The sequence below is a fragment of the Mytilus californianus genome, unplaced genomic scaffold (assembly GCF_021869535.1).
Source record: "Mytilus californianus isolate M0D057914Y unplaced genomic scaffold, xbMytCali1.0.p SCAF_14, whole genome shotgun sequence".
NCBI classification, from domain to species: Eukaryota; Metazoa; Mollusca; class Bivalvia; order Mytilida; family Mytilidae; genus Mytilus; species Mytilus californianus.
Genome location: NW_026262626.1, coordinates 34,521,505 through 34,549,153, shown reverse-complemented (window position 1 = coordinate 34,549,153; position 27,649 = coordinate 34,521,505). Strand labels below are relative to the sequence as shown.

The 27,649-nt window shown below is 33.0% G+C and overlaps 1 protein-coding gene across 1 annotated transcript in view; it reads left to right on the top strand.

The window, feature by feature from the left end:
• The first annotated feature begins 9,532 nt into the window (after nucleotides 1–9,532).
• Nucleotides 9,533–27,649, top strand: part of LOC127724753 (metabotropic glutamate receptor 1-like) — an 84,593-nt gene continuing 66,476 nt past the window's right edge. Inside the window, exon 1 of the mRNA XM_052231850.1 lies at nucleotides 9,533–10,409. Within this exon, the coding sequence (XP_052087810.1) occupies nucleotides 9,743–10,409 (667 nt within the window). The 5' untranslated portion in view covers nucleotides 9,533–9,742. The remainder of the gene's footprint in view (nucleotides 10,410–27,649) is intronic.

Sequence of the window (27,649 nt, the reverse complement as noted above, 5' to 3'; positions counted from 1 at the left end):
CAAATATTTAGATATTTGGCTTTCCAAAGTCTTTTTGTAGCAAAAGTACCAAATAAAAACACTCAAATCGGTTTCATACATTTTTAATATTGCTATCTACGTTTGATGCTTTCAGATTTCCAATTTTTTTCTGTCAAGCACCAATCGTTTTCTTAATGTGCAAATGGTGCATCAAATTAGTTTGATATCTTGTGATGTTGTATTACTATCGAAGTCACTGATGGTGGTTTTTTTTTTGCTGAATTAATATTTATTTGATTTTGATACTTGAGAAATTTCAATTAGAAAACGGTGTCAAATTTGTTTGAACGACAATTGTTTCTAGAGTAAACTCCATCAGATCACCCCGAGACGAAATGTATTGGAGGTTAATGTCTGAAAACGTGTGTGGGTAAACTATCGCCAAAAAGTGCAACTCCATGTTAGGAGATAGGTTCGAGAGATAAACCATTGATATCAACTCCATGTTGGAAGATAAGTTCGAGAGATAAAACCATTGATATCAACTCCATGTTGGGAGATAGGTTCGAGAGATAAAACCATTGATACCAACTCCATGTTGGGAGATAGGTTCGAGAAATAAAACCATTGATACCAATTCCATGTTGAGAGATAGGTTCGAGAGATAAAACCATTGATATCAACTCCATGTTGGGAGATAGGTTTGAGAGATAAAACCATTGATATCAACTCCATGTTAGGAGATAGGTTCGAGAGATAAAACCATTGATACCAACTCGATGTTGGGAGATAGGTTCGAGAGATAAAACCATTGATACCAACGTCAATGTGCATCATCAAATTTTGACGAAAACTAAAATGTGTGTATAAAGTGGCATGATTTTATTTAACCATTTTACAAGATAATAAACAAGCCGCTACCAAAAAAGGTTTTAATATGATAAATTAAATAATGAATGCAACATTTCAATTTACATAATTTGATTATCAGATTAAACATGTTCACATTCAAACGAAGAATTATATTGAAAATGTTTACAATTAAATCACTAGTTATTGAAAACTATTTTCAGTTTTTAGTAAATTACATTTGGAGAAAAGTAACATTATATAATCCTTTTAACATTTACAAATATTTTTCGATTCGTAACTCGTTTAAAAGCAAGTTACAATTTCTTATTAAAAAGATAATCGATGTGTCTTAACTATACGAAACTGCTATAGAATAAGCCTTTGTGCACGAATAAAAAACAACAAACCGTGACTTGGACACAAATCCCTTTACGAAATACAAATATAATAATTGATAATATTAATTATTTGTTTGTTTCCCGCCGTAATATATCATCCTTTTTTTCATGCGTAAGATGAAATCCGACACGAATCCAATAAACTTCTACTAATTATTCGGCCAGTTGATGAAACTGTATAAACAATTTTACATGAAATCAGTTTTTCATCTTTTTTTTTTCTTTTTTTTCTTTTTTTGTTGTTATTGTTACTACCATTCATCAATTTTATATTCTTCATTTTACAGTAAAAGGTGTACCCATTTAGCAAAATTCAAGGAAAGGTATATTCTCAAACGTTTTATTTTTTTTGCATTCAATACTTTTTGTCTCGAGTGTACATGATCGTTTGGTCTCGACTTACATGATCGACTATTTGTTCTCGAGTGTTCATAATACGTTTGGTCTCGAGTGTTCATGATACTTTTGGTTTCGAGTGCACATGATTGTATGGTCTCGAGTGTACATGATACTTTTGGTCTCGAGTGCACATGATTCTTTTGGTCTCGAGTGTTCATGATACTTTTCTTCTCGAGTGTACATGATACTTTTGGTCTCGAGTGTACATGATTCTTTTGGTCTCAAGTGTACATGATACTTTTGGGCTCGATTGCACATGATACTTTTGGTCTCGAGTGCACATGATACTTTTGGTTTCGAGTGCACGTGATACTTTGGTCTCGAGTGTACATGATGAAAGTTATTCTAGAAACACAAATTGTTTGCACGGAAATCATATCATACGTTTTTATTGCAATTATTAACGTCTTAAAGGGGCAAAACATATACCAAAACATACTCCTCTCCCAGGTTAAGGGGATGGTTGGGCGTCTGCAAACATGCTTAAAACCGCCACATTATGTACGTGCCTGTTCCGGGCTAGAAGCCTGTAATAAAGTGGTTGTCGTTTGTTGCTGTATATCATATTTGTTTTTCGTTTATTGTTTTTGACATTAATCAGGCCGTTAGTTTTCAAATTTGTGATTTCGGGGCCTTGTGTAGCTTGCTGTGAGGTATAGGTTTTGCTCATTGTTGTAGGCCGTACGGTGACTTATAGTTGCTAACTAATATGTCATTTGGTGTCTTATTTTTATATATACCAACAATAAGATGTTCTCAATGAGGTTTTTATAAAAGAGGCATCCAATACTAGTAATACGATTCCTGCTCATTTTATTTGTGGGTATAATTAGCGCATTGTTAAATTTTTTTTCACTGTTTTGTTAATGTTAATAAGACAGCAATCAATCAAAATAGAAATCTAGATGTCGTTATAAAAGCTTGAACGATGGACAAAAGGTATCATAAAAATCGAGAAACTAAGACTGTGCAGCACAAACTGGATAAAACTATTGATGGAACAGGTCAAGCATTCTCGAAAACTAAATGTGACCCTACAATTTTGAGATCTTTTTGTTGAAAATGCATTAATCTTCTTTTACGGCAATTCGTCTTTGAATGAAAGCATTTTGACTCTGCATTTATGAACTTCGCTTCGATAAACACGTCAGGAATTAACTGTACGGTGGTTATACCCCGTAAAATAGGCGATTACGCAACGAAACTTTAAAAAAAATTAAGTATAGAAAACAGTTAAAACATGGTCTTTCCATAAGGTATACAAATGAATGTACAACAAAAACGAACTTCATGGTAAATTCAAAAGAGGATGTCCATAAAAACTGATATAACCAAACGCTCGACTATATCAAAAAACGGATCGATTTGAAAACAACTGTTGTATTCCTGACTTGGTGCAGACATTTTCCGAAGAAAATGATGGGTTAAACCTGGTTTTACCGGTAGTTAAACATCCAAATTGTATGTCAGTTGACTATTGTTCTGTTAAAGGGACCTACCTAGGTTGGTGTTGTTTCATTTTGAAAAAAAATCTAAGATTGGAAACAAAGTCAGTAATTGGAAAACGGACAATTGACAAGGATCTTCAAGACAATGGACTATTGACAAGGATCTTCAAGACAATGGACTATTGACAAAGATCTTCAGGAAAATGTACTATTGACGAGGATTTTTAGGAAAATGTACTATTGACAAGGATTTTCAGTGGAAAATTGACTATTGACAATCAACTATTAACATGGATCTTCAGGAAAAAAGACTAAATTTGACAATGATCTTTAATCAATGGAAAATGGACTATTGATAAGAATCTTCAATGGAATATGGACTATTGACAAGGATCTTCAGAAAAATAGACTATTGAGTAGGATTTTCAGTGGAAAATTGACTATTGGTAAAGAAAATGGACCATTAACAAGGATCTTCAGGGAAATGGACTATTGACTAGGATTTTCAGTGGATAATTGACTATTGACAAGGATCTTCAGGAAAATGTACTATTGACAAGGATCTTCAGGAAATTGTACTATTGACAAAGATCTTCAGGAAAATGTACTATTGACGAGGATTTTCAGGAAAATGTACTATTGACAAGGATTTTCAGTGGAAAATTGACTATTGACAAGGAAATCGGCTATTGAAAAGGATCTTCAGGAAAATATACTATTGACAAGAATCTTCGGTAAAATGGACTATTGACAAGGATCTTCAGAAAATGGACTATTGATAAGGATCTTCTGGAAAATGGACTTTTGACATGAATATTCGGGAAAATGGACACCACTGTCCCAAGTTAAGGGGAGGGTTGTCACCTTCAAACTAGTTTAACCCCGCCACATTCTGTATGTGCCTTCCCCAATTCAGTGGTTGTCGTTTGTGGCTGTGTAACATATTTGTTTTTCGTTCTTTATTTTTTACATAAATTAGGCCGTTAGCTTTCTCGTTTGAATTGTTTTATATTTGTCATTTCGGGGCCTTTTATAGCTGAATATACAGTATGGGCTTTGCTCATAGTTGAAGGCCGTACGGTGACCTATAGTTGTTCATTTCTGTGTCATTGGTCACTTGTGGAGAGTTGTCTCATTTTGCAATATATTGAAAAGGATATTCAGGTAAATAGACTATTGACAAGGATCTTCAGGAAAAAAAACTATCGACAAGGATCTTCAGGAAAATGGACTATTGACAAGGATCTTCAGGAAAATGTACTTTTGACAAGGATCTTCAGGAAAATGTACTATTGACAAGGATCTTAAGGAAAATGTACTATTGACAAGGATCTTCAGGATGGACTATTGACAAGGATCTTCAGGATGGAATATTGATCGACAAGGATCTTCAGGTTTGATTCTTGACAAGGATCTTCAGGATGGATTCTTGACAAGGATCTTCAGGAAAATGTACTATTGACAAGGATCTTAAGGAAAATGGACTATTGACAAAGATCTTCAGAAAAAGTAAATAATGTAGAAACCGCAATTATTAGATATAATTATGCTTTTAAATTTCGACTTGTCTTCAATTTTTTTTTCTTGTAAATGCATGTTTTGATTTCTTGTTTTCAGCACGATAATTGGGACTTCTCGCTTTTAGGGCATACGATACAGTTTTGATCCCACGGTGAATTTTTGACGAAAGTTTGCATACAAGCTGTTTTCCACCTAGTCAATTCAAATATGTAATAAAAAATATACCTTCATGTCCTACTTTTCGAGATAAATGGGGCAGAAATTTTAGAAATTTACTGGACAATTCGGTTTCTTTGACATTTCTATCGTTTGAAAAGACATACCTAACTTTTTGTTTTAAAAGATAAACGCAAGCGGATTTTTCTAAAAACATCTGGAATATTTTCTCTACATAAGCATGTTTAGAATTTGTGTAAAAATTCTTTGCAAATAATTCATTTTATCACATTTTCATGATTTTAGTAAAACAAACTGGCATTTTTGGCTGTATATTTATCTAATTCAAAAAAAATTCATTGGTGATTTGTTCATAGAAATTGGCACAAATAATCTTCGTATCTAATCAAGCCAAATGGCATTTTTAAAAAGATGGGTCCATGAACTCGTTTTCAACTTAAATCAGTCGAAAAATGGATCATTTCTCGCTTTGTCACAGTTTGACGTCGCGAAAAATAACATTTTACGTTAGCGACATCATCACCTCCCCTGTAACTGTATCGTATGCCCTTAATTCTGAACAAAGCTAATGAATCACGCTGTACAATAATGATGTTATATATAGTATATATACCTACATTCAATTTTTTCATTTTTTATTGTCAAAAATTTTGGTCATGGTGTTGTCCGTCTTTTTTCTTTTGGTCATGGTGTTGTCCGTCTTTTTTCTTTGGGTCATGGTGTATTCCATTATTTTTTTCTTTTGGTCATGGTGCTGTCTATCTTTTTCTTTTGGTCATGGTGTTGTTTTTTTTTTCTTTTGATCATGGTGTTGTCCGTCTTTTTTCTTTTGGTCATGGTGTTTTCCTTCTTTTTTCTTTTGGTCATGGTGTTGTCCGTCTTTTTTCTTTTGGTCATGTTGTAGGCCCTCTTTTTTCTTTTGATCATCGTGTTGTCCGTCTTTTTTTGTCATGTTGTAGGTCCTCTTTTTTCTTTTGGCGATTGTACGCCAATGCTCTCTCTCTCCCTGTCTCTCTCTCTCTCTCTCTCTCTCTCTCTCTCTCTCTCTCTCTCACACACACACATGGTGTTGTTTTTTTTTTCTTTTGATCATGGTGTTGTCCGTCTTTTTTCTTTTGGTCATGGTGTTTTCCTTCTTTTTTCTTTTGGTCATGGTGTTGTCCGTCTTTTTTCTTTTGGTCATGTTGTAGGCCCTCTTTTTTCTTTTGATCATCGTGTTGTCCGTCTTTTTTTGTCATGTTGTAGGTCCTCTTTTTTCTTTTGGCGATTGTACGCCAATGCTCTCTCTCTCTCTCTCTCTCTCTCTCTCTCTCTCACACACACACACACACACACACACACACACTAGAGAAAAAGTGCCAAGCTTATGATTTATTTTTTTTAAATTTATTTGTGTTCTGGATATATATATGATCAAGATCTAGAAAATAAGTTATTTAAACTATCTTCATTGATATTTTGATGTTCTCTGAAGGATAAATGGATAAATTGTTGAACATGCAAGAACTTGTGGTAGCATGTTCCACTTTACAATTGAATGAGAAAATTACCAGTTGTAACTTTCTTTTGTTGTAGAGCTTTGCTGAAATCATTCGTTGTGTATTTTTCTTAATCTAGTGAGTGTTTGCTGGAATTAGTGCTAGCGATGGAATTGCAATTAGTCTGTGAACATCTTTGTAGAACATTATAAGTCTGGTTTTAGGTGGCGCTCTGCAAAAGTTTGCCATTCTAGTTTGTTTATCATAGATGTTACACTACTGGTTTTATGGCAGATGATGCATACATAACGGACAGCACGCCTCTGTACCATTACAAGTTTGTTAATGTGTTTTGTTATATGTGGATCCAATAGACTGCAACTACCTGTATATTCAAGTTTTGTTCTTTCGATGGATTTATTCTCATGTGATTTCATTTAGCTGTTTGAAATATTAAGGTTTTTTTAAAGAAAGCCTTGAGATTTATTTACGCTTGATGTATTATGTTTACGCTGTTGTTTATCTTTATATAATTCGCAGCAGATACAGGTTAAAGACATAGGTCTACAATTGTTAGCCCTTTAAATATTTACCCTTTTAATGCTGGTGCTATATTTGCAGTCTTTTGGTGTTTGACCAGTTTCTCACGATTTGGTGAAAATGCTGATATCAGCTGTGTCCTTTAAACCCTACCACTGATGTTATCTGGTCCACTCACTTCTTGGTAGTATGGTCTATTTTGTAGATGTTCCAAATCGTATATGCGTGACTGATATCGTACTCTGTATTGATGGTGTTGCATGTTTTTATAAGTTCTTTTTTTTATTGATTACTAGAACACACCCGCGACATTGCGGGTCCGTGGCTGAATTTAAGTACCTACGCCTAATTCTTAGCACGGATTTTTAGTATTCGTATTGTCATCTGATAAAGTCATGCTGACTATAAGGTGCACAGTTTTCTCTGCTTTCAAAATCTTTTTGTTTGAACCCGTCCTGGTTTTCTTGCTTGTTTTTATATTTTGCATTTTTAATATTTTGAGGATGAGCAAATCAGGTGAGTGTATATTCGTATGTTTTATTGCATTGTACTTATTAATTTGGGGGAAGGTTAACTTTCTGGTAGTAAGACCCGTCACGACTAGGCTGGGAAACTGGGTAGGCAAATGCTCACATTAAATCAGTACCGATACAGTGTGTTAAATGTCCTCCTTAACACTATAACCCATGGTAGCGCTCCTATTAAAGGAGGAAGATACATACATACATACACTACAACCGGAAACTCCACGCGACATATACTATTGGTATCGGTATCGGATTCGACCCGGAACTTGTTAATTATATGTGGAAAACAAAAGGGCCTGGAATGGTGTAATTTTTAATCTTCTACGCCATTGTCCTATATTAGTTATATATAAAGTTGAATTCTTTGATTCGTCGTTTTTACGTCATGTCGGCTAACAAATTGGAACTCGTTATTTGAATAGTATAAATGTCAGTATGCCTCTTTATGTTTTAGTATTTTCTAGGTGTTTTACATGTTTTAGTAACTCTCTTTTAGAAAGCCTGTTATATGCTTCTAAATACAGTATACCATGTCTACGTAATTGTCTGAATATGACTAAAACGCCGATACATACTTTTTTATGTTTTTCTTTGTTGCGTGTTTTTACAAGTTTAATATTTGCTACCTTCTGTTCTTTATTTCTTTATTTGTAATATATTTTGTTCACATACTTGGCTTACAGACAGATGATTAACTGTGTGGTTTTAAGTTTTAACCCTTTAGTATTATTTTCTGAATACGCATCTTGAAAGCGCTGATGTTTTAAAATGATTGTCGTTTTTCTTGGTTATGTACGGCATTATATCATATTACTTCCTCATCAATAAAACTGGAAGAAAACATGTATATATTTTCTCAAGCCTTATAAAGTAATTTTTAACTTTCCAATGTCTGTTTCAGACTAATTTCGTAAAAACTCGATCAGGTATCACATTGTGTAATGTTTATAAGTTAGATTAATGGGAAAATGTCACAAAAGTTATCGAACGCTATGAATTGTGTTTTTATTGGGTAGAACGATATAAGCATGTTTGAATTGAACTAACGATATAATTATCTTTTTACGATAGTTTGGACTGTAAATTTAACAGTTTTTAATATTTTGTAAAATGACAATTGTCTTGAACAGGTGTGGATCCAAGGTTACCTGAAGTTTTTGCCATTAAATTTAATGTTAATTGTTATGTTCTTTAAAAAAATGCGCTTCGAAGAACAACAAAATAAACGATTTTTTTTTGTGAATATTAAAAAAAAACATACCCCCTCCCACCTCAAAGTTAAATGGCCGTTTCCTTATACAAAAGTTTGTCAAATGTACTGAAACTTTCATCATCTGCAAATATACAAACACATGTATGTAATACGAGCGAGTACATACACAAATAATAGCCAGTCATAATGTGGCAAAAGAATCCGATTTTGTCGAGTGGCTGACATTCTACAGAATTATACCTCGTACATTTTTGTATCTGTCTCTAGTCAAACACTTGTCAATGGTCGTATTTAATTATATCTTTAAGGTGTTTTGTTTTTTAAGGAATTTGGTGTCGAAAGCAATATCTTTAATTTGTCCACAACTTATGTATACTATATGTTTACAACTTAATATTTGTATATTGTTCAAGTCTACTCGTAGGCCTTCATATGCCGTTTTGTGTTTTTGGAATGCTACCTTATTGAAACATACCCCACATCTCCGTTTATTCAAACCAATTCAGATTATAAACGTCAATTTATGCGTTTTTATCTGACAATATAATATCAGGTAGAAACAATATTTTGTTTCCAATAATATCAAAATCAATTGTTTTCCGATTACAGAATATAAATAATAAATTACAAAACACTGTTTTCCTATACTTTTCTACATTTATAGACATACTTACTGATTGCTTCCAGTAGAAGGAGAAAGTGATTTAAAAATAATTCAAAATATTTATTTTCTATCGGCATTTATTGGCAGATGGTTGCAAATTGTATTTCCTTCAAGTAAATATACCCATGTAAATAAAAGTGGAGGATAGAATCGATTGTCTTTATCTATTGGTTAGCAGTAGCTCTGTGTAGGATTACTCTTTGATCGCGTATTGGTAAATGTGACTGTCCCGCGGGACAGCGGAATTCTTTAGCAGTAATGTCATTCATGTTGGACAGGTGTTAAAACATATCGACCTTCTATCTTGTAACTATTGGGAATTTATTATCAAAATAGACAAACTACTGTTGAAACGGAAAACGGAAATCACTTAAATATCCTTTAAAAACTTGCTACATATGAGTGTACTATTTTGTTATAATAACAAGAATTTCACAACGTGGAGAACAGATGTTTAATTATGGTTTGAAAATTTATGTGAGATACTAGAACATTTAACGAAGAAAGTGTTTGATTTTGTGTACCCATGATAAAGTGGTTTCTTCAATATCACAAACTATTGAAATGGAAATTTATATTTTATTTCGTAAATATTATAAGTTTTTGTTAGTTTGCATTCATGTTCATGTATCATTTTGCAATGTAGGTGATCACCAAAAAGCCCGCCAGGACGGGGATATCATTATTGGAGCATTGTTCCCTGTACATAAAGCTCCTCATGATACACGTGTTTATACCAGAAAATGTGCAGAAATTTGGGAACAGTACGGAATACATCGAATAGAAATGTTTCTAACAACACTCGAAAAAATCAACAACGATTCAACTATTTTACCGGGTGTACATTTGGGTTATGATATACGGGACTCGTGTTGGTACTCACCTATTGCGTTAGAACAAAGTATAGACTTTATCAAAGATTCTATAGCAAGCATAGATTCTTTAGAAACAAATTTTACAACCAGAGACCGTTGTGCTGTGGATTCAGACAAACCTATAGCTGGACTGTTAGGTCCAGGATCTAGTTCTAATACAATTCAGGTACAAAATTTATTGCAACTGTTCGAAATTCCACAAATTGGCTATTCAGCTACGAGTATGGAGTTAAGTAGTAAGAACCTGTACGAATATTTTCAGCGAGTTGTGCCATCTGATAATTACCAAGCACAGGCCATGTTAGATATCGTCTTGAAATTTAACTGGACATATGTAGCCGCTATTTATACAGATGGTAAGTATTGTTCGCTTGGACATATGTAGCCGCTATCTATACAGATGGTAAGTATTGTTCGCTCGGACATATGTAGCTGTTATTTATACAGATGGTAAGTATTGTTCGCTCGGACATATGTAGCCACTATCTATACAGATGGTAAGTATTGTTCGCTCGGACATATGTAGCTGTTATTTATACAGATGGTTAGTATTGTTCGCTCGGACATATGTAGCCACTATCTATACAGATGGTAAGTATTGTTCGCTCGGACATATGTGGCTGTTATTTATACAGATGGTTAGTATTGTACACTTTTGAACCAGAAAAATTAGAATGCATACAATTTACTTTCACTCCAACAAAGTTCATTCCTGTGACCTTTGTCTGAAACAGATTAAGCACTTTTTTAATCAATCGTGATGATATAATGTTTACTCTTGAAAATTCATATCTTGTATAGATGTTTCCCTTCCAAAAGACGAATTGTATTTACTCTGGCAGCATGAAATGTCTGAAACTGTCTTCATTTTGTTCAAATTGAGCTATAGAAAATTTTGATATTTTTTTTATTGATAAATCTATCAGCTGTATAATAACACTCGGATTTCTTTTGACAGTCAGCGTGTTCAGAATGCTGAATATGATGGAAAAATACATTTCCTAAACGCAAAATTTAATCAACTTTATAGTTAACGATAATTCAATTTGTTTCACTTTAACACAGAAAGGCGATGTATCAAATGTGTAAAAAGAGGGTTATTTCAAGTTACACTTGTTGTTTCTACCAGTATCTATACAGATTTGTGCATAATTGATCAAAATTTATAGAACAGTTTTATACCTTTACAGTACAAATTCGCCAGATGAATGCTTAAATATGTGACGATAAATTATTATTATGTCGCATTGGGAGATAATTCTTTCATTTTTTCATTTTTTCGCGTTTTTATATTTATGATAGAGCGAATAATACAAACGGGACTGATAAAACGTATAAGTCGAAGAGAGGCCGACAAAATCATGGCAAGACAAACAACATTCAAAACACTACCTTAAAAAACTTAAATTATTAGACTGAGAAACACGAACCCACCAAAAACCGGGATGTGCGGGTGTACCGGAAGGGTAAAATCCTGCACCACACGTGAAACCGTTCTGTTGCTCATTGTAAGTACAGATTCGGTGTCAAGTCTCGTTCGGTGATGGCACAATCGTGGAAAAGATAAATTTTATATAAAAACTGAAAAGAATAGTAATACAAATTCAATGTAGATGAAAGAATGGTAACATACAGTATACAGAATGTTTGCATTATCTGAGACAAACTATAAGTATTAACCACATGCAGCATAAAATCAGTTAAAGCAGCTGGGCACCAATATAAAACATTACACACATCAACGGGAAAAAAACATTTCATTAGTGATGCATTAAATATAGGTATCAAATTAATAGAAAACAACTGTGTACGTAGATGCTGTAGGTTTTAGTTTGGTCATCATTGTTATTGTCCGACATACTGGACCACCCACAAATTATTTTTGTTCTTTTCATCAAATAAGAAATCAATCTTTCGAAAGACAACATTTTAAAGGATAACTAAAGAGATATCTAGTTTTGCATTATAAATTTCTCAAAGTATTCTTGGGTTTAAAATGTAAACTAGTGGACTTTTACGACGATATATCTTTTGCGCCAAATACTTCAAAATCATCTTGTTACCAGCGGTTTCGCTTTTTCTGTTTTTTTTTATTATCATTTTGCTGAAGTTTTTTTTTTGTTTTTGTTTATCTATGTTGCTTTTGATAATTATATCCAAACCTTCCAACAACTTAACACATTAAAGCCACCGAAGCGCTCCTGTCAAAAAGCATGTATAACCATCATCTTTTCCCAATTACGGTATTTACGTTAATGCGTGAATGAAAATTGTAATGATTCCATGACATGTAAATTTTAAATATATATTTTTAATACAATAACTAATTTAACATAATGCAATTTATATGGATGAAACAGTTAAACAAAAGCTGGAGAATTTAGAGAAAAAATATTATTAGTACTTCAACGATGACTAAAAACTAAACAAATTTAGTCTGGGTGAATGTTGTCAAACAACCAACAGCTTAGGTCTCTCTTTGTTATAAAACTAATGGACCGAATCAGATGAAGGTACATAAGAAGTCAAATTGCTAGTCCACCCTCAAAAGACAACCTTTGCATCACGACAAGTTGCAATTTGTTGACAGCAAAATTAACGTGACCCACATATTAACTTCAATCCTATTTTAATTTCCGTTTTATTTTTGTTACTTAGCAGTTTGGTTTTGATGCTGATGCATGTCAAATTGAAGTTCTCAGTACGATTCAATAGTATTGATTAGTCATAAATGTCCTGCTGGAGACAAACTAGATTATATAGATCTGATATCTCAGGAGAAATTAGGTAAAGTTTTATTCAGATTCTTCATCAAATCTTATTCACTAGAGATTTTAAGAGCTTGTCAGATTTTTTTTATCATCTTTTATTTTCCAGTCATAAATCATCAAGTTGGTTTGAAAGTTTTCATATTTAAGTAACAAAGAATACAGGACGACCAAATTCCTTTGACTAACCCTTCGTAAAGATTTCAATTATAGTACAGAGTTTACATGATCATTCGATTAAAAATATATATAGACATTGCAATTCAATGTTTAATACACAACTGACAGAAATTATTGTAACATAACATGCAATCATTTGCCATTATAGATATATGAATAATGATCTAAAATGTGTATTAACCTAGCAATCAACTTTTAAGTAGACTATTCATTCATCTTAAACCACGTATTATGGCAAACCTCTAACATGCATTTAACATCTTTGTATGATCTTAGAAGGTAACTGTGAGATTTATGTTTTGCATTTATATCAACACAGAATGGCTTATCACCTCACAACTCGGTCTTTAGTATACTATTTGCTGCTTATTATCTCACAACTCAGTCTTCTAGTATACTATGTGCTGCTTATTACCTCACAACTCAGTCTTCTAGTATACTATGTGCTGCTTATCACCTCACAACTCAGTCTTCTAGTATACTATGTGCTGCTTATCACCTCACAACTCAGTCTCTAGTATACTATGTGCTGCTTATTACCTCACAACTCAGTCTTCTAGTATACTATTTGCTGCTTATCACCTTACAACTCAGTCTTCTAGTATACTATGTGCTGCTTATCACCTCACAACTCAGTCTTCTAGTATACTATGTGCTGCTCATCACCTCACAACTCAGTCTTCTAGTATACTATTTGCTGCTTATCACCTCACAACTCAGTCTTCTAGTATACTATGTGCTGCTTATTATCTCACAACTCAGTCTTCTAGTATACTATGTGATGCTTATCACCTCACAACTCAGTCTTCTAGTATACTATGTGCTGCTTATTACCTCACAACTCGGTCTTCCAGTATACTATTCTCATTGGTTGACCATAGGCATATATAGTGATAAGATTATCTTAGTCGGTAAGGTCTTTAATTTTATTTAAATTTGTCGGTCGTTAATTCAGATTTGGTTAGACTAGACATAGAATAAGGTAGGTTATTGGTGTTATTGCAATGAGTTTGACGAAGTATGAGGTTATCTGAGGATAGTTTAGAGTAGACATAGCATGATAGAGTAAGGTGTATAGTACGGCTTGGAGAAGGTTAAAACGAGGATAACATTATTTTATCTGGTACACAGATGTTACTGACAATGAGTTTGATGAAATATGAGGTTATCTGAGGACAGGTTATAGTAGACATCGAATAGGGTGTGTAATATGGTTAGGGGTTATAGGAGGATAGGTATTCAGATGGTTATGACAATGAGTTTGAAGAACTATGAGGTTATCTGAGGATAAGAATGTCTATCGTAGTAATAATATCCACATGGTATCTGTATCTATAGCATTACAAAGAAGCAGTTGGTTTTTGAAAGATATAATGTTTTGAATATTGTCAGACTGCTTTTTAGTTTCGGTTGTGAGGTGGATCTGTGACCTCTAAAATGCAGAGCACCTTCAAAAAGTTATAATTGTAATGCAATTTAGAAAAAATCCATGGCGGGCATGCTGTGAACGGGAGCCATGGTATTTTAGGCTGCATGCGTTGGTTCGGGGCGAACCATAAAATTATTGAATTTCGATACATGTGGATAGGGAGAGAGATATATATTTTGATATTAGACTGTATTTTATGCTGCATGCGTTGGTTCGGAGGGAACCGTAAAATTATAAATATTCGATTTTTTTTTCTGTCTGTGACATCAAGTAACAGCAAGCACCTTCACCACAAGTTATACCAAAAACCCCACATAGAAAATGACATTCACCGACCTCTGAGCCAAACTGATTACCAACTAAGATAATCTTATCACTATATAAGCCTATGGTCAACCAATGAGAATAGTATCCTAGTCTCAATGGTACCCAATAGTTCTAATAGATATAAGATATGGAGGTAAAAACTAAAATATACCCTAAAACAAACGTGAAATAATATACCTTAACCCTCTAAAGTCAGAAATAAATACATATTCAATTCTTACTTCAATAACATCTATAATAATTCAATATTCCCTTTTTAATATATTTGTTATTATGTTTACTTATTTTTTGTTTGTATTTCATTCTTTAATATTTTGCTTGAGACGTTTTATGTCCACTTCTAACGCAAAATACTCTTCTGATGTCTGTGGTTTTGGAACGCCTCAGTCGAAAGATGGCCATAAATATGATGTTTATGGACTTGACCACCACATGCATACTCTAAAATGTTTTAACTTGTTATCGATCTGTTTGAACGGCTTGCTGTGGTTTTCCTACAATATGGTGCCCTATGTCCTTTTAGTCATTATTTTAAAGTTTTTTTACCTCCATATCTTTTATCTATTAGGACTATTGGGTACCATTGAGACTAGGATACTATTTGCTGTTCGTGTTCTCACGTTAATCATTTCTGTGTGTGTTTAGTGCTCCCAGCTGGCTCCTAATTGTTTCCTTGATCGGATTTTGCACTTTTAAAGTTTTCAATAAGATTTGTTTAAGTATTATTATTCCGCTTCTTCTCTCTTAACAATCAATAATGAGGATTGTAGAAGATTTTGTGTTACCACATAATTACTTTCAGTACAAATGACCAGTTTATGAGAAATGTCTGAAAACAATTACCCAATAAATAGTATGTTCCGGGTTTTTCTGTCTTCTTCTATATACAGATTGGCGGGATCAGCTGCAAGGACGATAATTCCTCACTTAAGTCGTATATTTACATTACATCAAAGACTAAAATCGACAACAGTCTCTTCCATTTTTATTGCATTGCATACGATTTTTATATGATGATTTATAAGATACTCCATTTAGAGACTAATTTATTTCTCTAGAGTAGTACTAAGTCATAACATTTGGTTTAGCAATGTAAGCACCATTATAGGTGTAATACCATAAAAACATGGTACATCTCATCCGGTTTCATACAAAAAAGGGTAGAATAAATATTCTCTTGAATTTGACAGTTGTGGGAAATTAACCCTGCATTTCATTGCAGGCAAAAAAATTCTGAGTAATGAACATATATCTTTGGTGTTTTAAAGCACCATTCTTTTTTTATTTGATGTTTCTATAAAATATTTTGGAAACTTGAGGTGACATGGTTACTAAAGCTTGTTAACAGGGAAAAAAGGGGTTAAAATTTGATTGGTTCACTTCCGGTGATGGTTATTATCTTATATGCAATGAAATATGTGAAATTTTCACTGTAGAACTAGGCAGGATAAAACTTTACTCATGCCAAATATTGATTTATTTGAAACAAAAATAAATTCGGCACATCTTTTTTGAAAAATGAAAATTTAACAGACTAGTAAGGTGGTATTACTCCTTTGATAGATACAATGTTCCTGTTTAATGATTAAGAATTGTATGCTTCTTTTCGAAATTTTATTGAGGTGCATAAGCGTTGACCGAAGCACATTTTGTATGAAAAACATTGAAGAGCTCTATAAGAAAGAGAAAATGGTATTTAGAAACACCATTATGATTGAAATATTGTTTGCTGTGGAATTAAAAATGAAATGATCCGAGTTGACTTGGCCCGAGTTTTCATGCTATCGTAATATCGCACCCCGCATGATGCAGGTGTTTTCGATACCAATCTTAATTGACATGGATCGATCGTCAGTTTCCGTGCCGAAGTTTTTTTGGCTTCCATAAAAGGGAATGATTTAATATTTGTTCTGCAGCTTCATATTGATGAGTTGTAGCGAGTAAGCAATTTTTACATCTGCCATATATTCACTTCTTATTTGCCGATTGTATAAATTTTTTTACAACACTAATTGTAAAAGGAAAGTTTTCGTCACATCATTGAAAGGGAATGATCAGTTATGCTCCAGTATACATATTACCTCACTGAATTGCATGCAGCGACGCATGTTCAGATCCGGTATTGGTCTTGTTCATTAAGTATTTTGTAGACTTTTTTTTTGTGTTTTTGTCTTAATTTTAATTTTGTCGGTTTTTCTTCGAGTTTTCATATTTATAGAAACTCTTCTATACAATAGTTCCGCAGACAAAACATGATGTAATGGTTTGTAATGTCAGTTTAAAACACGTATGATAGCTTTATATGAATTCACATGTTGTAAATAACACACATTAGCAATGAAGGCTGGATTCAAGCTGATTTGGTTTCTCCTTAATCTCCTTTTTCTATACGTATGGGGAATTCGATCAACACATTGATATAATGTATAACATCTAAATTATCTTCTTTTATAGACACAAAGATGCTATTAGCACTGTGAAATATATCTGACCATTTTCCAAGGATATTCTTGGTTATTTTGTTGTTTATTTAATGTGCTCTGAGGATCATATATATATATACGTTATTGATTCAGTAAAAATAACTCTAATTGGAAAGTTTCAGATATTCCACCTCCTTCAATAATAAATTGTTCCCATGATGTATTCGTACCAAAAATAAATAAATGAAATGTGTAATTAAGACCGATATTATGTTGTCTGTAATGCTTGTTGAAAAATATGTTGCGTTACCATTTTTACTGACATATTCAGCTATTATAGAAATAAATAGCGGTTGGTTCGTTGGGATCTGAAGTTTTTTTTTACTATGGCAAAGAAACATACTGATGTTAAACAAAACTCCAATAACCTTATGACCTCATTGTGTATCATGTCGAACAAAATCATGAAAGTGTAATGACAATCCTATTATATTGTTATTTTTCCCTTATTACTAGTACTTACTAGTATTTACCAGAACGTTTTTTTGTAAACTCATAGAGGGTGTCAAATACTGAGGAGTATTACCTAGAAAGTAGACAATCATTGAATCAGTTTACTCGCTGTTTGAAAAGAGCGAAATTAGAACAGAACACTTAAAGTAGCCACACATATAATGGTGTAAGCAGCACATATTCATTGCTGCCTTTATTTCAATTACTGCGTTGCAATGGGGATACATGCAGGGCGAATTCAGAGTAGAGCACACTCTATGTCATCCTAGAATTGAAAACATATAGTTTTTTGGCACAACACTCTTCAAACATGTTTTAGGTCGTGTTCCATTTATACTGTATCTGAGAGATAGTGTATCTAAGTGATTCGACTATACATTGTACTTATAAAAGTATTTTGTGTTTTTAAGTACGCTGGTGGTGAAATTCTACTGCGTCAGAACTAATACACCAACCTATCTTGATAACTTATATCACCTGTTTACATAAAGAACAGGATCCTCCTACTAAAATAAAAAAAACAATTTTTCTTTTTAAATAACGCTTAATGGAAGAGAGAAAATATATTGCTCAATACAAACATACCAAGATAAGATAAGAAAAAAAAATTGTATTTTGATTCTGCATTTATAAAACTATACAACACAAGCTCGAAAGAGCTTTTAACCGAATATCAAAAACATATAGACAACATAAACCGAATATCAAAAACTTATAGACAACATAAACCGAATATCAAAAACATATAGACAACATAAACCGAATATCAAAAACATATAGACAACATAAAAACAATAATAACAACATGCATTATATACACAAAATTTGACATTTATATGTGAAAGACTGTTTAAAGATGTATCTACTAAATAATTTGGAATAAGCACTAAGAAAATAGAATATAGGTGAAAATCGGGATAAAAAAATGATATTTATAAATAAAGAAATTCATTAATAATTCTCAAGTGCCATTTTCCTGATTCTTCTTACCTGCAGAATTTTACCTTTGCCAAATCCAGACGGGTTTCATATGATGAGGTATAATCTTCACATTCAAAACGGAGCGCTCTCTCCTGTACTTATCCCAACTTTCCATGCAGAAGTGCCACGATAGACGACAAAAATTAAAGTTACTTAAAATAAAGTATGGAATAATGTCAGTTTATTTAGTCTCGTTAAAACTAACAAGATTTAAATGAAAACTTCATGTTCAAATTATGCCTGTCATCTTAACAGTGTTTTTAATTTTCAAAAGATTAAATCATTATATGTTCAGCCTATGATTTGACAAAAAAGGGAATTATTCATATACATACGTTTTGGAAGATGAATTTAGATTACACGTAATTGTTTGGTAAAGACGTTAAACATCTATCATTAAGTTTTAAAATAAATGTAGATGTCAGAGAGTTTCCTGGCTAAGTCCAAATATCAATACACATGTATTAATTAAGGCAGAAACATTATAAATAAAACATAATTTACGTCACAGTTTTAGCATGTGATATTATCATGAACGTTTTCACGGTAGGTAAAGTGTTCGGCTGGGATCGTGATTTTTGAGTGATTTGATCGGTTTTTTTCGAGTGTGATCACTTTTTTTCGAGTGAATATGATCAAAAATGTAAACAAACAAACTTCCTTTTTGGTAAAACGTGAAAAAAAATATGCTAGAACCTTATATACAAGATCATAAAAGGTACATTAGTATTTTTGATAAAAAGATATTATCAACCTTACATTATTTTGTTTTAAAAACGTTTATATTAGCCTTACAATGCTTTATTCCAAAATGTAGATTAAAGCCATTTTTATACACATACCAATGCAAATGTCAACGGAAATGTGCACATGGAATCTATATATACTTATAATTATACTTAGAATTAGATATACAGATACTTTACAAAATTCTTGCTTTTGCATTGAAAAGGACATTTTGGGGAGTAAATTAATTTTTATATGTCCGTGTTTTTTCGAGAGCAGTCCGTGTTTTTTCGAGTGTGTCCTTGTTTTATCGAGTAAACAAAAATCTTAAAACGTAATATTTCAGTGCATTTACGTTTAAAAAACAACGAAAAGGTTCAAATAAAGTACTTTTTTAAAGCACGAAACAATGCATTGAACCAGTTTGATAATGCTGTATTAACACGCACATTTCATAAAAAGTCATCGTACATTTGCATTCAGAAATCTTCATGTTAGTGTACCGATATGGATTTCATACAGTAAATATTTCGTGATGTAAACAATCTTTATGCGAACTCAGACATGTTGGACTGAGACGTACGCACACATAGTGTAGTGTGTAAAGCGGGTAAATCTGTTTTTTTACAGAAAATATATCCTTAATGTTTCATTTACTATTTGTCTTTATGGAAATATTATCTTTTTTTTTTTATTTGTGGAAAATTAGAAAAATTTTATTATTTGGGGAATATTGGAGAACATTTTTATTTTGAAAAAATTTCAAAATTTTATTTTTATTAATCTATAATTTTTTTTTTTTTATTATTTTTTCAAAATTTTTTTTTTATATAATTTTGGCAAAAATGTTATTTTTTGGGAAATTTTGGCATATTTTTTTATCCCCTGGTGAACTAGGGTGGGGTGTTATTTACACCCGGGTAATTAACCAATCAGATTGCAAGATTCTTGCTTCATAAGAAATAATGTTTTATCGTTCTAGAAATGGAAATCAAGTACAATATTTAATTGCCCCTACTGTGAAGAGGAGTCTGATCAAGCGTATGCTATGCTTGGTCACACAGTAATAAAGCACCAGAATAAAAATTGACAATGTATATTTGTGAGGTGAACTCATATCATATACACATTTATTTTTATTATTATTATTATTTCAATAGGATCGTAATGAAGCTTATCGATTATTTATTTCGTTGTTTATCAAATACATAATATTGGACAAGTCCCCGAGTTTATCATCAGCTCAGTAGTCAGTACTTAGTATTGACATGATTTATAAAACAAACCTTTCTAAAATTATTAACCTCCAAGGGGGACAGGAGAATAGAAATATGGTCACTTAAGTCCTCTTCCGACCGACCCTTGCCAAAGTGGGACGTCTGTTTGGCTATGTGGGATGTTCAAGTACGCAGTCACGTCTGGTCAGAAATGGGCATTTAGAGAGAGTGCTACGTCCATTACACGTTAAGAACCCTTAAAACAGCCCTTTGAAGGGTCCGTAAGTGGCCTGTTGCAAGGCAAAATTTCTGTCCATATCCAATATACTCTTATTTTCAGTGGCAGTCTAAATTTTCCGACCTTTATTCCGAACGTCCTCTGTTACAGGACCTACTTATTGGATGTATTGTTAATTTGTTCTCGTCCTGAACATGCATGGCACATTTGCCACTGCACGTTAAGTAACCAACTCCATCAAGCAAAGTTGACCTTAGATGGATTTGGCTATTTTAAGGTCCTTTTGGTCATATAGCATAAAATTAAAAAGTGTTGTTTTCATTTTTTATTAGATATTCCATTTAATTCAAATGATATTGTCATTTATTAATTTTTATTTGGGGGGAAAGGGGGAGCTCTTTTAGTAGAATATTTGGGTTTATATTGAATTTTTTTGATTGTTTACTCCTTGTCCTTAGTTTTTCTTGCTCCTATGTTTTTTTCGTCACTGTAATATATATCAATCATAAAATATTATTGACTGTAAAAACAAAGGTAGCATGCAATGAAATTAAAAAGATTATGAGTCCCTGTACTCGGTTCTTAAGACCGTTTTAAAAAGGATTCATTGATTTCTTTTATATCGTAATACTGCAAGGTTATGGTAAAATGTTTTCAGAACATAAAGTTATCATTCAATTGATAATTGTTAAATTTGATCAACATAGAAACCTGTTTTTGTGACTTATTAAGAATATGTAATAATCCTTCGCTAAATTAAAGTTACAAACTAGAAAAAGTCTGTTTTTAAACCAAAGAATGTCTTCTTTCTTATTCAGATTTTCTTCAAAAAACCCGGACCATTTGTTAAAAAACCCTGACGTTTTAAATGTTGCTCTCGAAAAAACACGGACAATGTAAAACACTATATTGTAAGGAACTACAAGGACATTCTGCGTCGTTTGTGTTCAAAACATGTACAGCATTCAGAATAAGATGAACAGTCACGAATAAAACTATTATACTCGCGAAATCGCAGTTAATCGATCTGATCTCATGTAAATTCACTCGAAAAAACCTGATCTACACTCGAAAAAAGTTGATCGGACACTACACCTACCGTGGTTTTAACCACGTTTTAAGTACTTACTGAAGTATAATCAAAAAGAGGAAACTTTGAATCATATTCATTTTGGCTAATGCGAAAATGAGGAGTTGTTGAAAAGGACAATCGAAAGGCTTAAGTTTACGAAAAAACAACACTTTGGACAAAGAAAGAAATGACAAAAAGACAACCAACAGACAACTTAACACAACGCTGTCCACACACTATAAGGTTCTGCTATTCACTTCACAAAACGCTAGATAGAAAACTAAGATTAAGCATCCCAAATTGGGGTCTTTGCGGTACAAAAGTGCCCAGGCACTCAGAAACTGATTGACATATAGACAAATAATCTATTGAAATATACGAACAAATTCGTGAATATGTCATAACAGGGAGGACATATTTACAATATTCAATAGTTTTTATGTTCAAATTGTAGTTTACCAAGTTTAACATCCGAGTAAAATTCACTAAAAGATACTTAGGGACCTATAATATATACTTTTTGTGAATAATTGTACAAAGTAGGCCGGTCTGACCTACTTACAAAATTAGTAAAACAATACTAAAGTTTTCTGCGATCAATTTCACAAAAAAATCTTACGAGAAAAAAATACTCTCGAATTTTTGGCCAGTTTTTTGGTTTGAGTTCATGTTGCTCAGTCTTAAGTGTTATTTGTGATGTCTTTCGCCTTTTCCAATGGCGTTGTCTGATTTTCTCTACTGATGTGTTTTGTCTCCTTGGTATCTTCCGTTTCTTTTATTTTACATAACTAACGATCAATTTAATCGTAGGGGAGTCTGTGTCATCGGAAGTATAATGGTCTTGTTTTAAAATATTCCAGTGATTTTTGGTCCAAATATTTTTGAATAAACATCCCATATTAGACTGACTAGACCTTTCATCTATACATTTAAAACACCAGATCAACTTGAACACAATTATCGCCAAGTGATGCATACAGTTTCTGTTGTATAAAGTTACCCTCACATTATTTATCAAAACAAGCATATTGCTTATAACAGAAAAAAATATTTGAATAAAAGAAGCATTTGTTGACAAGATTTTCAAATTCAATAATTACATTACATGTATGTTTCATTATAATCCATGAAATTGATTGGTTGACAAACACTTGCATAAATACATCAGCTATGACTGCACGTTCTACCCATGACAATGTTAAAAAAGTATATACAACCAAACGAAAAGTTTGATATAACTCTTAATTTCATGATTGTAGTTTCTTATAATAATTGTATAGGATTGTAAAAGCGTTGATCGTGTGCACTTTTTTTAGTATGAAGCGGTTCCTTCATACAAAATGTGCTTCGGTTAACACTTTTACATCCCAATAAAATCATAAAAAGATGCATTCCATTCTTAAAATAAACGAGTCCATAATTGTGCCAGTAATATAATACTAGAAGAACATCTCAGGACAAAGTTAAAGGTAAATACAGTTTTGATCAATGAAGAGTCTGTGATTCGATCTCTAGCACGGTATAGATTATCAACGTTATTTACGATCGATACATATGTTCCAATACGTGTATTGTTTGGATTATAAAAGCAAATAAAACTTATTATCAAATTTCATCATTTTTGTTTAAATTCTAAGCCTAAAGAAATAACACATTAGATTTAGTTTTTCAATCTTTTCCGCAATTTGCTTTAAGGTTTTATTTGTATTGTTAAAAGTGTCAGTTTCTCTCTTGGGGCAAAAACTATACATTTCAAATGTAATAACATTATCTGTTAGACTAGTTTTACATGGGAAATTGATGTTTAAGTATAACGATGTTTGCCTCTTCTTTGATTTGGACAGAACATGGAACAAATACCTTTGGTACAAATAATTCCTTTAAATTTAACATAATTGGAGCTGAAAATGTTTGATAACTAGATTAAATAATTTTCCGATATTTGATTTTTTTAAACATTCGACAGATATGAGGGTTTGTTTTTAATTAGATTATTATTATTAACAAGGAAAAATATATCAAATGTCAGTAAAAACGAAAAGTAATTAGTTAACAATAACTAACAAAAACGATTAGTCATTAGTAAACAGAAACTAACAAAAGCGATAAGTCATAGTAAACAGAAACAAAAAAACACGAAAAGTCATTAGTGAACAGAAACTGACAAAGACGATAACGGATTAATGAACAGAAACTAATAAAAACGATGAGTCATTAGTAAACAGAAACTAATAAAAACGATAAGTCATTAGTAAACAGAAACTAATAAAAACGATAAGTCATTAGTAAACAGAAACTAATAAAAACGATAAGTCATTAGTAAACAGAAACTAATAAAAACGATAAGTCATTAGTAAACAGAAACTAATAAAAACGATAAGTCATTAGTAAACAGAAACTAACAAAAACGGTAAGTAATAGTAAACAGAAACAAACAATAACGATAAGTCATTAGTAAACAGAAACTTACAAAAACGATAAGTCATAGTAAACAGAAACAAACAAAATCGATGAGTTATTAGTGAACAGAAACTAAAAAGTCGAGAAGTCATTAGTGAACAATAACTAACAAAAACGATGAGCCATTAGTAAACAGAAACTAACAAAAACGATAAGAAATGACTATAAGGCATTAATGAACAGAAACTAATAAAAACGACGAGTCATTTGTAAACAGAAACTAAAAAAACAATAAGTCATTAGTAAACAGAAACTAACAAAAACTGTAAGTGTGATTAATGAACAGAAATAAACAAAGACTATAAGGCATTAATGAACAGAAACTAATAAAAACGATAAGTTATTAGTGACCAGAAACTCATAAAAACGATAAGTCTTATATAAACAGAAACTAACAAAGACGATAAGTCATAAGTAAATAGAAACCAACATAAACGATAAGTAGGTTTGTTTCTTATGTGTTTTGCTTATTTTCCTATGTTTTTTCAATTACTTCAGCAAGTTCCCGCAGTACTTGATTGTGTCGCCATGTATATATCCCCTGTGTTAGAGTCTCCCCTCTGTTTCCGCACAATGGACAATCTGGCGTTTCTGAAAGTTTCCACCTGTGCAGATTTGTAGGTGTTGGTAACACATCATACACTAATCTTAGAAGGAACTGTAGTTGGAATTGAGGATATCGCCATATTTCTGACCATGAAAGGGATCGTTCTAATTTCTATCTTGACCAAGCACCTTGGCTCCCTAGTTCTACTGTCTTTGCTTGTCTGTTTTCTTCTTCTTTAGATTTTATCTCTTTTTGAACTAGACTTCGTCTCTCTTGTGTGTAAGAGTTTTTCCAGTAGCAACTTTTCGATGTACCAAGGCCCTGTCTTCCTACTGCCACTGTTCCTACGATGTCTTTATGCCTCAATCTACTATCTGCCTCTGAAACTGCTTTGGAGGCTGACCACTTTCGTCCTGTTCTTACTTGGACACCTGCTGTTCCTACTTTGTCATCTGTAGATTATTTCAATGTCATTACTAGACGAGTTTTGCTAACTTTGAATTCTTCCACTATAGATGTTAATGGTAGCTGCAGCTTGGCGGTCCTGCTGTACAGTCCTACAGTTGTACAACTCGGTGAAACACCTAACCATTTCTTAGATGTCTTTTGATGGTTCTTTCAAGCGTCTTAACTGTTGTCAATGTAATTTCGTACAACATAAGTGGACATGATATCCTTGGCAGGAGTCCATGTTGGTATATCAATGCCTTTAATTTTTCTGGTAGACCGGTCTTGTAGATGTTCCTTATTCCCTCTGATACCTGTTGTTCGATTCTCCTGAAATTGTTCTTGTCACTTAAAGAGTCTTCAAACCACTTTCCTAAGCATTTGATGGGATTGTCAATTATTGATGGAATTACTTCTCCTTGCACCTTCAGTTCAACTTTGTGTGTGCTTTTCCCTTTTCTTATTATTAGCGCTCTAGACTTCTTTGGCTTGAAAGCCATCCTTGCCCATGTTACTGTCTCTTCCAAGGCATTTAACACCCATCTAGCTTGGACATTGGTATCTGTAGTGGTGGTTGAATCGTCCATGAACCCTCTATTTGGTGGTTGCCTAATGTTAGTTGATGTTTTTGGGACGCTAGTTTTTCTCTCTCCAAATTTAATTATCATATTCATTCCCATGACAAACAAAATAACTGAGATGGTACATCCAGTAACTATTCCTTTTTGTAATATCAGTCATGCTGTTGTAAATGTGTTTGTTGTAAACCGCAGCTCAATCCCACTGAGATAACTTCTTATAACTCTCTTAAAGTGGTCTGGAATATGGTAATGGTCTAGTGACTCTTGTATCAGCATGTGTGGAATTGTGCCATAGCCGTTGGCGAAATCTTCTTTTGGAATAAAACACCTCTCTGCTTTCTGCTAGCATGACGGTATCTTCCCTTTCCTCCATATCACTTTCAGTAGCCTCCACAGGTGTTCCAAAATCTTTGGACTATTCTTATAGACCTTATACGGGATGCCATTTGGTCCTGGTGCTGATAAGACCTAGCTTTCTTCACTACATCTGCCACTTCTTTCCATGATGGTTCCTTAATATTCATGGGTATTTCTGGTTCTGGCACATTTTCTATCCTTTCGCAGTTTCCTAGATGTCCCCACTGCCTTTCGTCCTGTGTGTCATTGATAGATGTTATTTCACTTCCTCTTTCTTGCTTTGTACCGATCTCGCCTTTGTTCCGTCTAGTGTTGCTTTAGTAAACTTGTATGGGTTGGCAACACAAATTGCTCTCTTCTTCCCTCTTTCTCGCCTTGCTTTTCTGATTCTTTCTGCTCTTTGTAGATTGTTTCTTCTCTCCCTCAGTATTGATCTAAGCTCATTCAACCTTTTTTTTACCTCCTCGTTTACTCTTTATACTGCTTTGGGACATCATTTATTTCCGTTCTGAATGTCTGTATTTTCTTGTTGACGTCGGTTATGTTTGGTGGTACCCTGAGTGCCTTCTCTCGTTTTGGTGTTACTAACTCCAAATTGTTCTTATCCTACTGCATATACAATTGTTGACAATGGTGATATCTTTCTCTGTACATCTCCAGTTAGTGTGTTATCTAAGGTCTTGTCTAGGTCTTCGTCAAAGATCTCCCATCTATCATATGTTGGTGGCCATTGTATCTTTCGTTTCCTGCTGTCTGTTGAAGGTACTGTCGCTGTTTTCTGCTGGTTTTGATTCCCTTGCTCCTCCTCGATGTTGATCTAAGCTTCATTAGGTAAGAGGTCCTCAGCACTGTGGGGTGCTTCCTGACTGTGGTCCTCCGTCGTCTCATCAGTGTTCACTGTGCGACCCCTCTGCTGCTTCCCAGGTCCACACTTAGTTCTTGACTGGTGAATCTTTAAACCTTTCAAGTTCTTGCAAACCTTCCCACAATGACACTTGGTTTCTGTCGTTGTTCCAGTCAAAGTTCGTTAATACTAGATAACATTTCGAGACAAAATTAAAAGTAAATAAAGTATTGATCAATGAAGAGTCTGTGATTCCCTGTGTATGGATTATCAACGTTATTTACGATCAATACATACGTTCCAATACGTGCATTGTTAGAATTATAAAAGCAAATAAAACTAATTATTGAATTCAATCATCTTTGTTTAAATTTTAAGCTAACAGAAATAACTCATTTGAATTGGTTTTTCAAGATTTTATTTGTATTGTTTTGTGTCAGTTTCTCTCTTGGGGCAAATACTATATATTTTAAATGTAATGACACT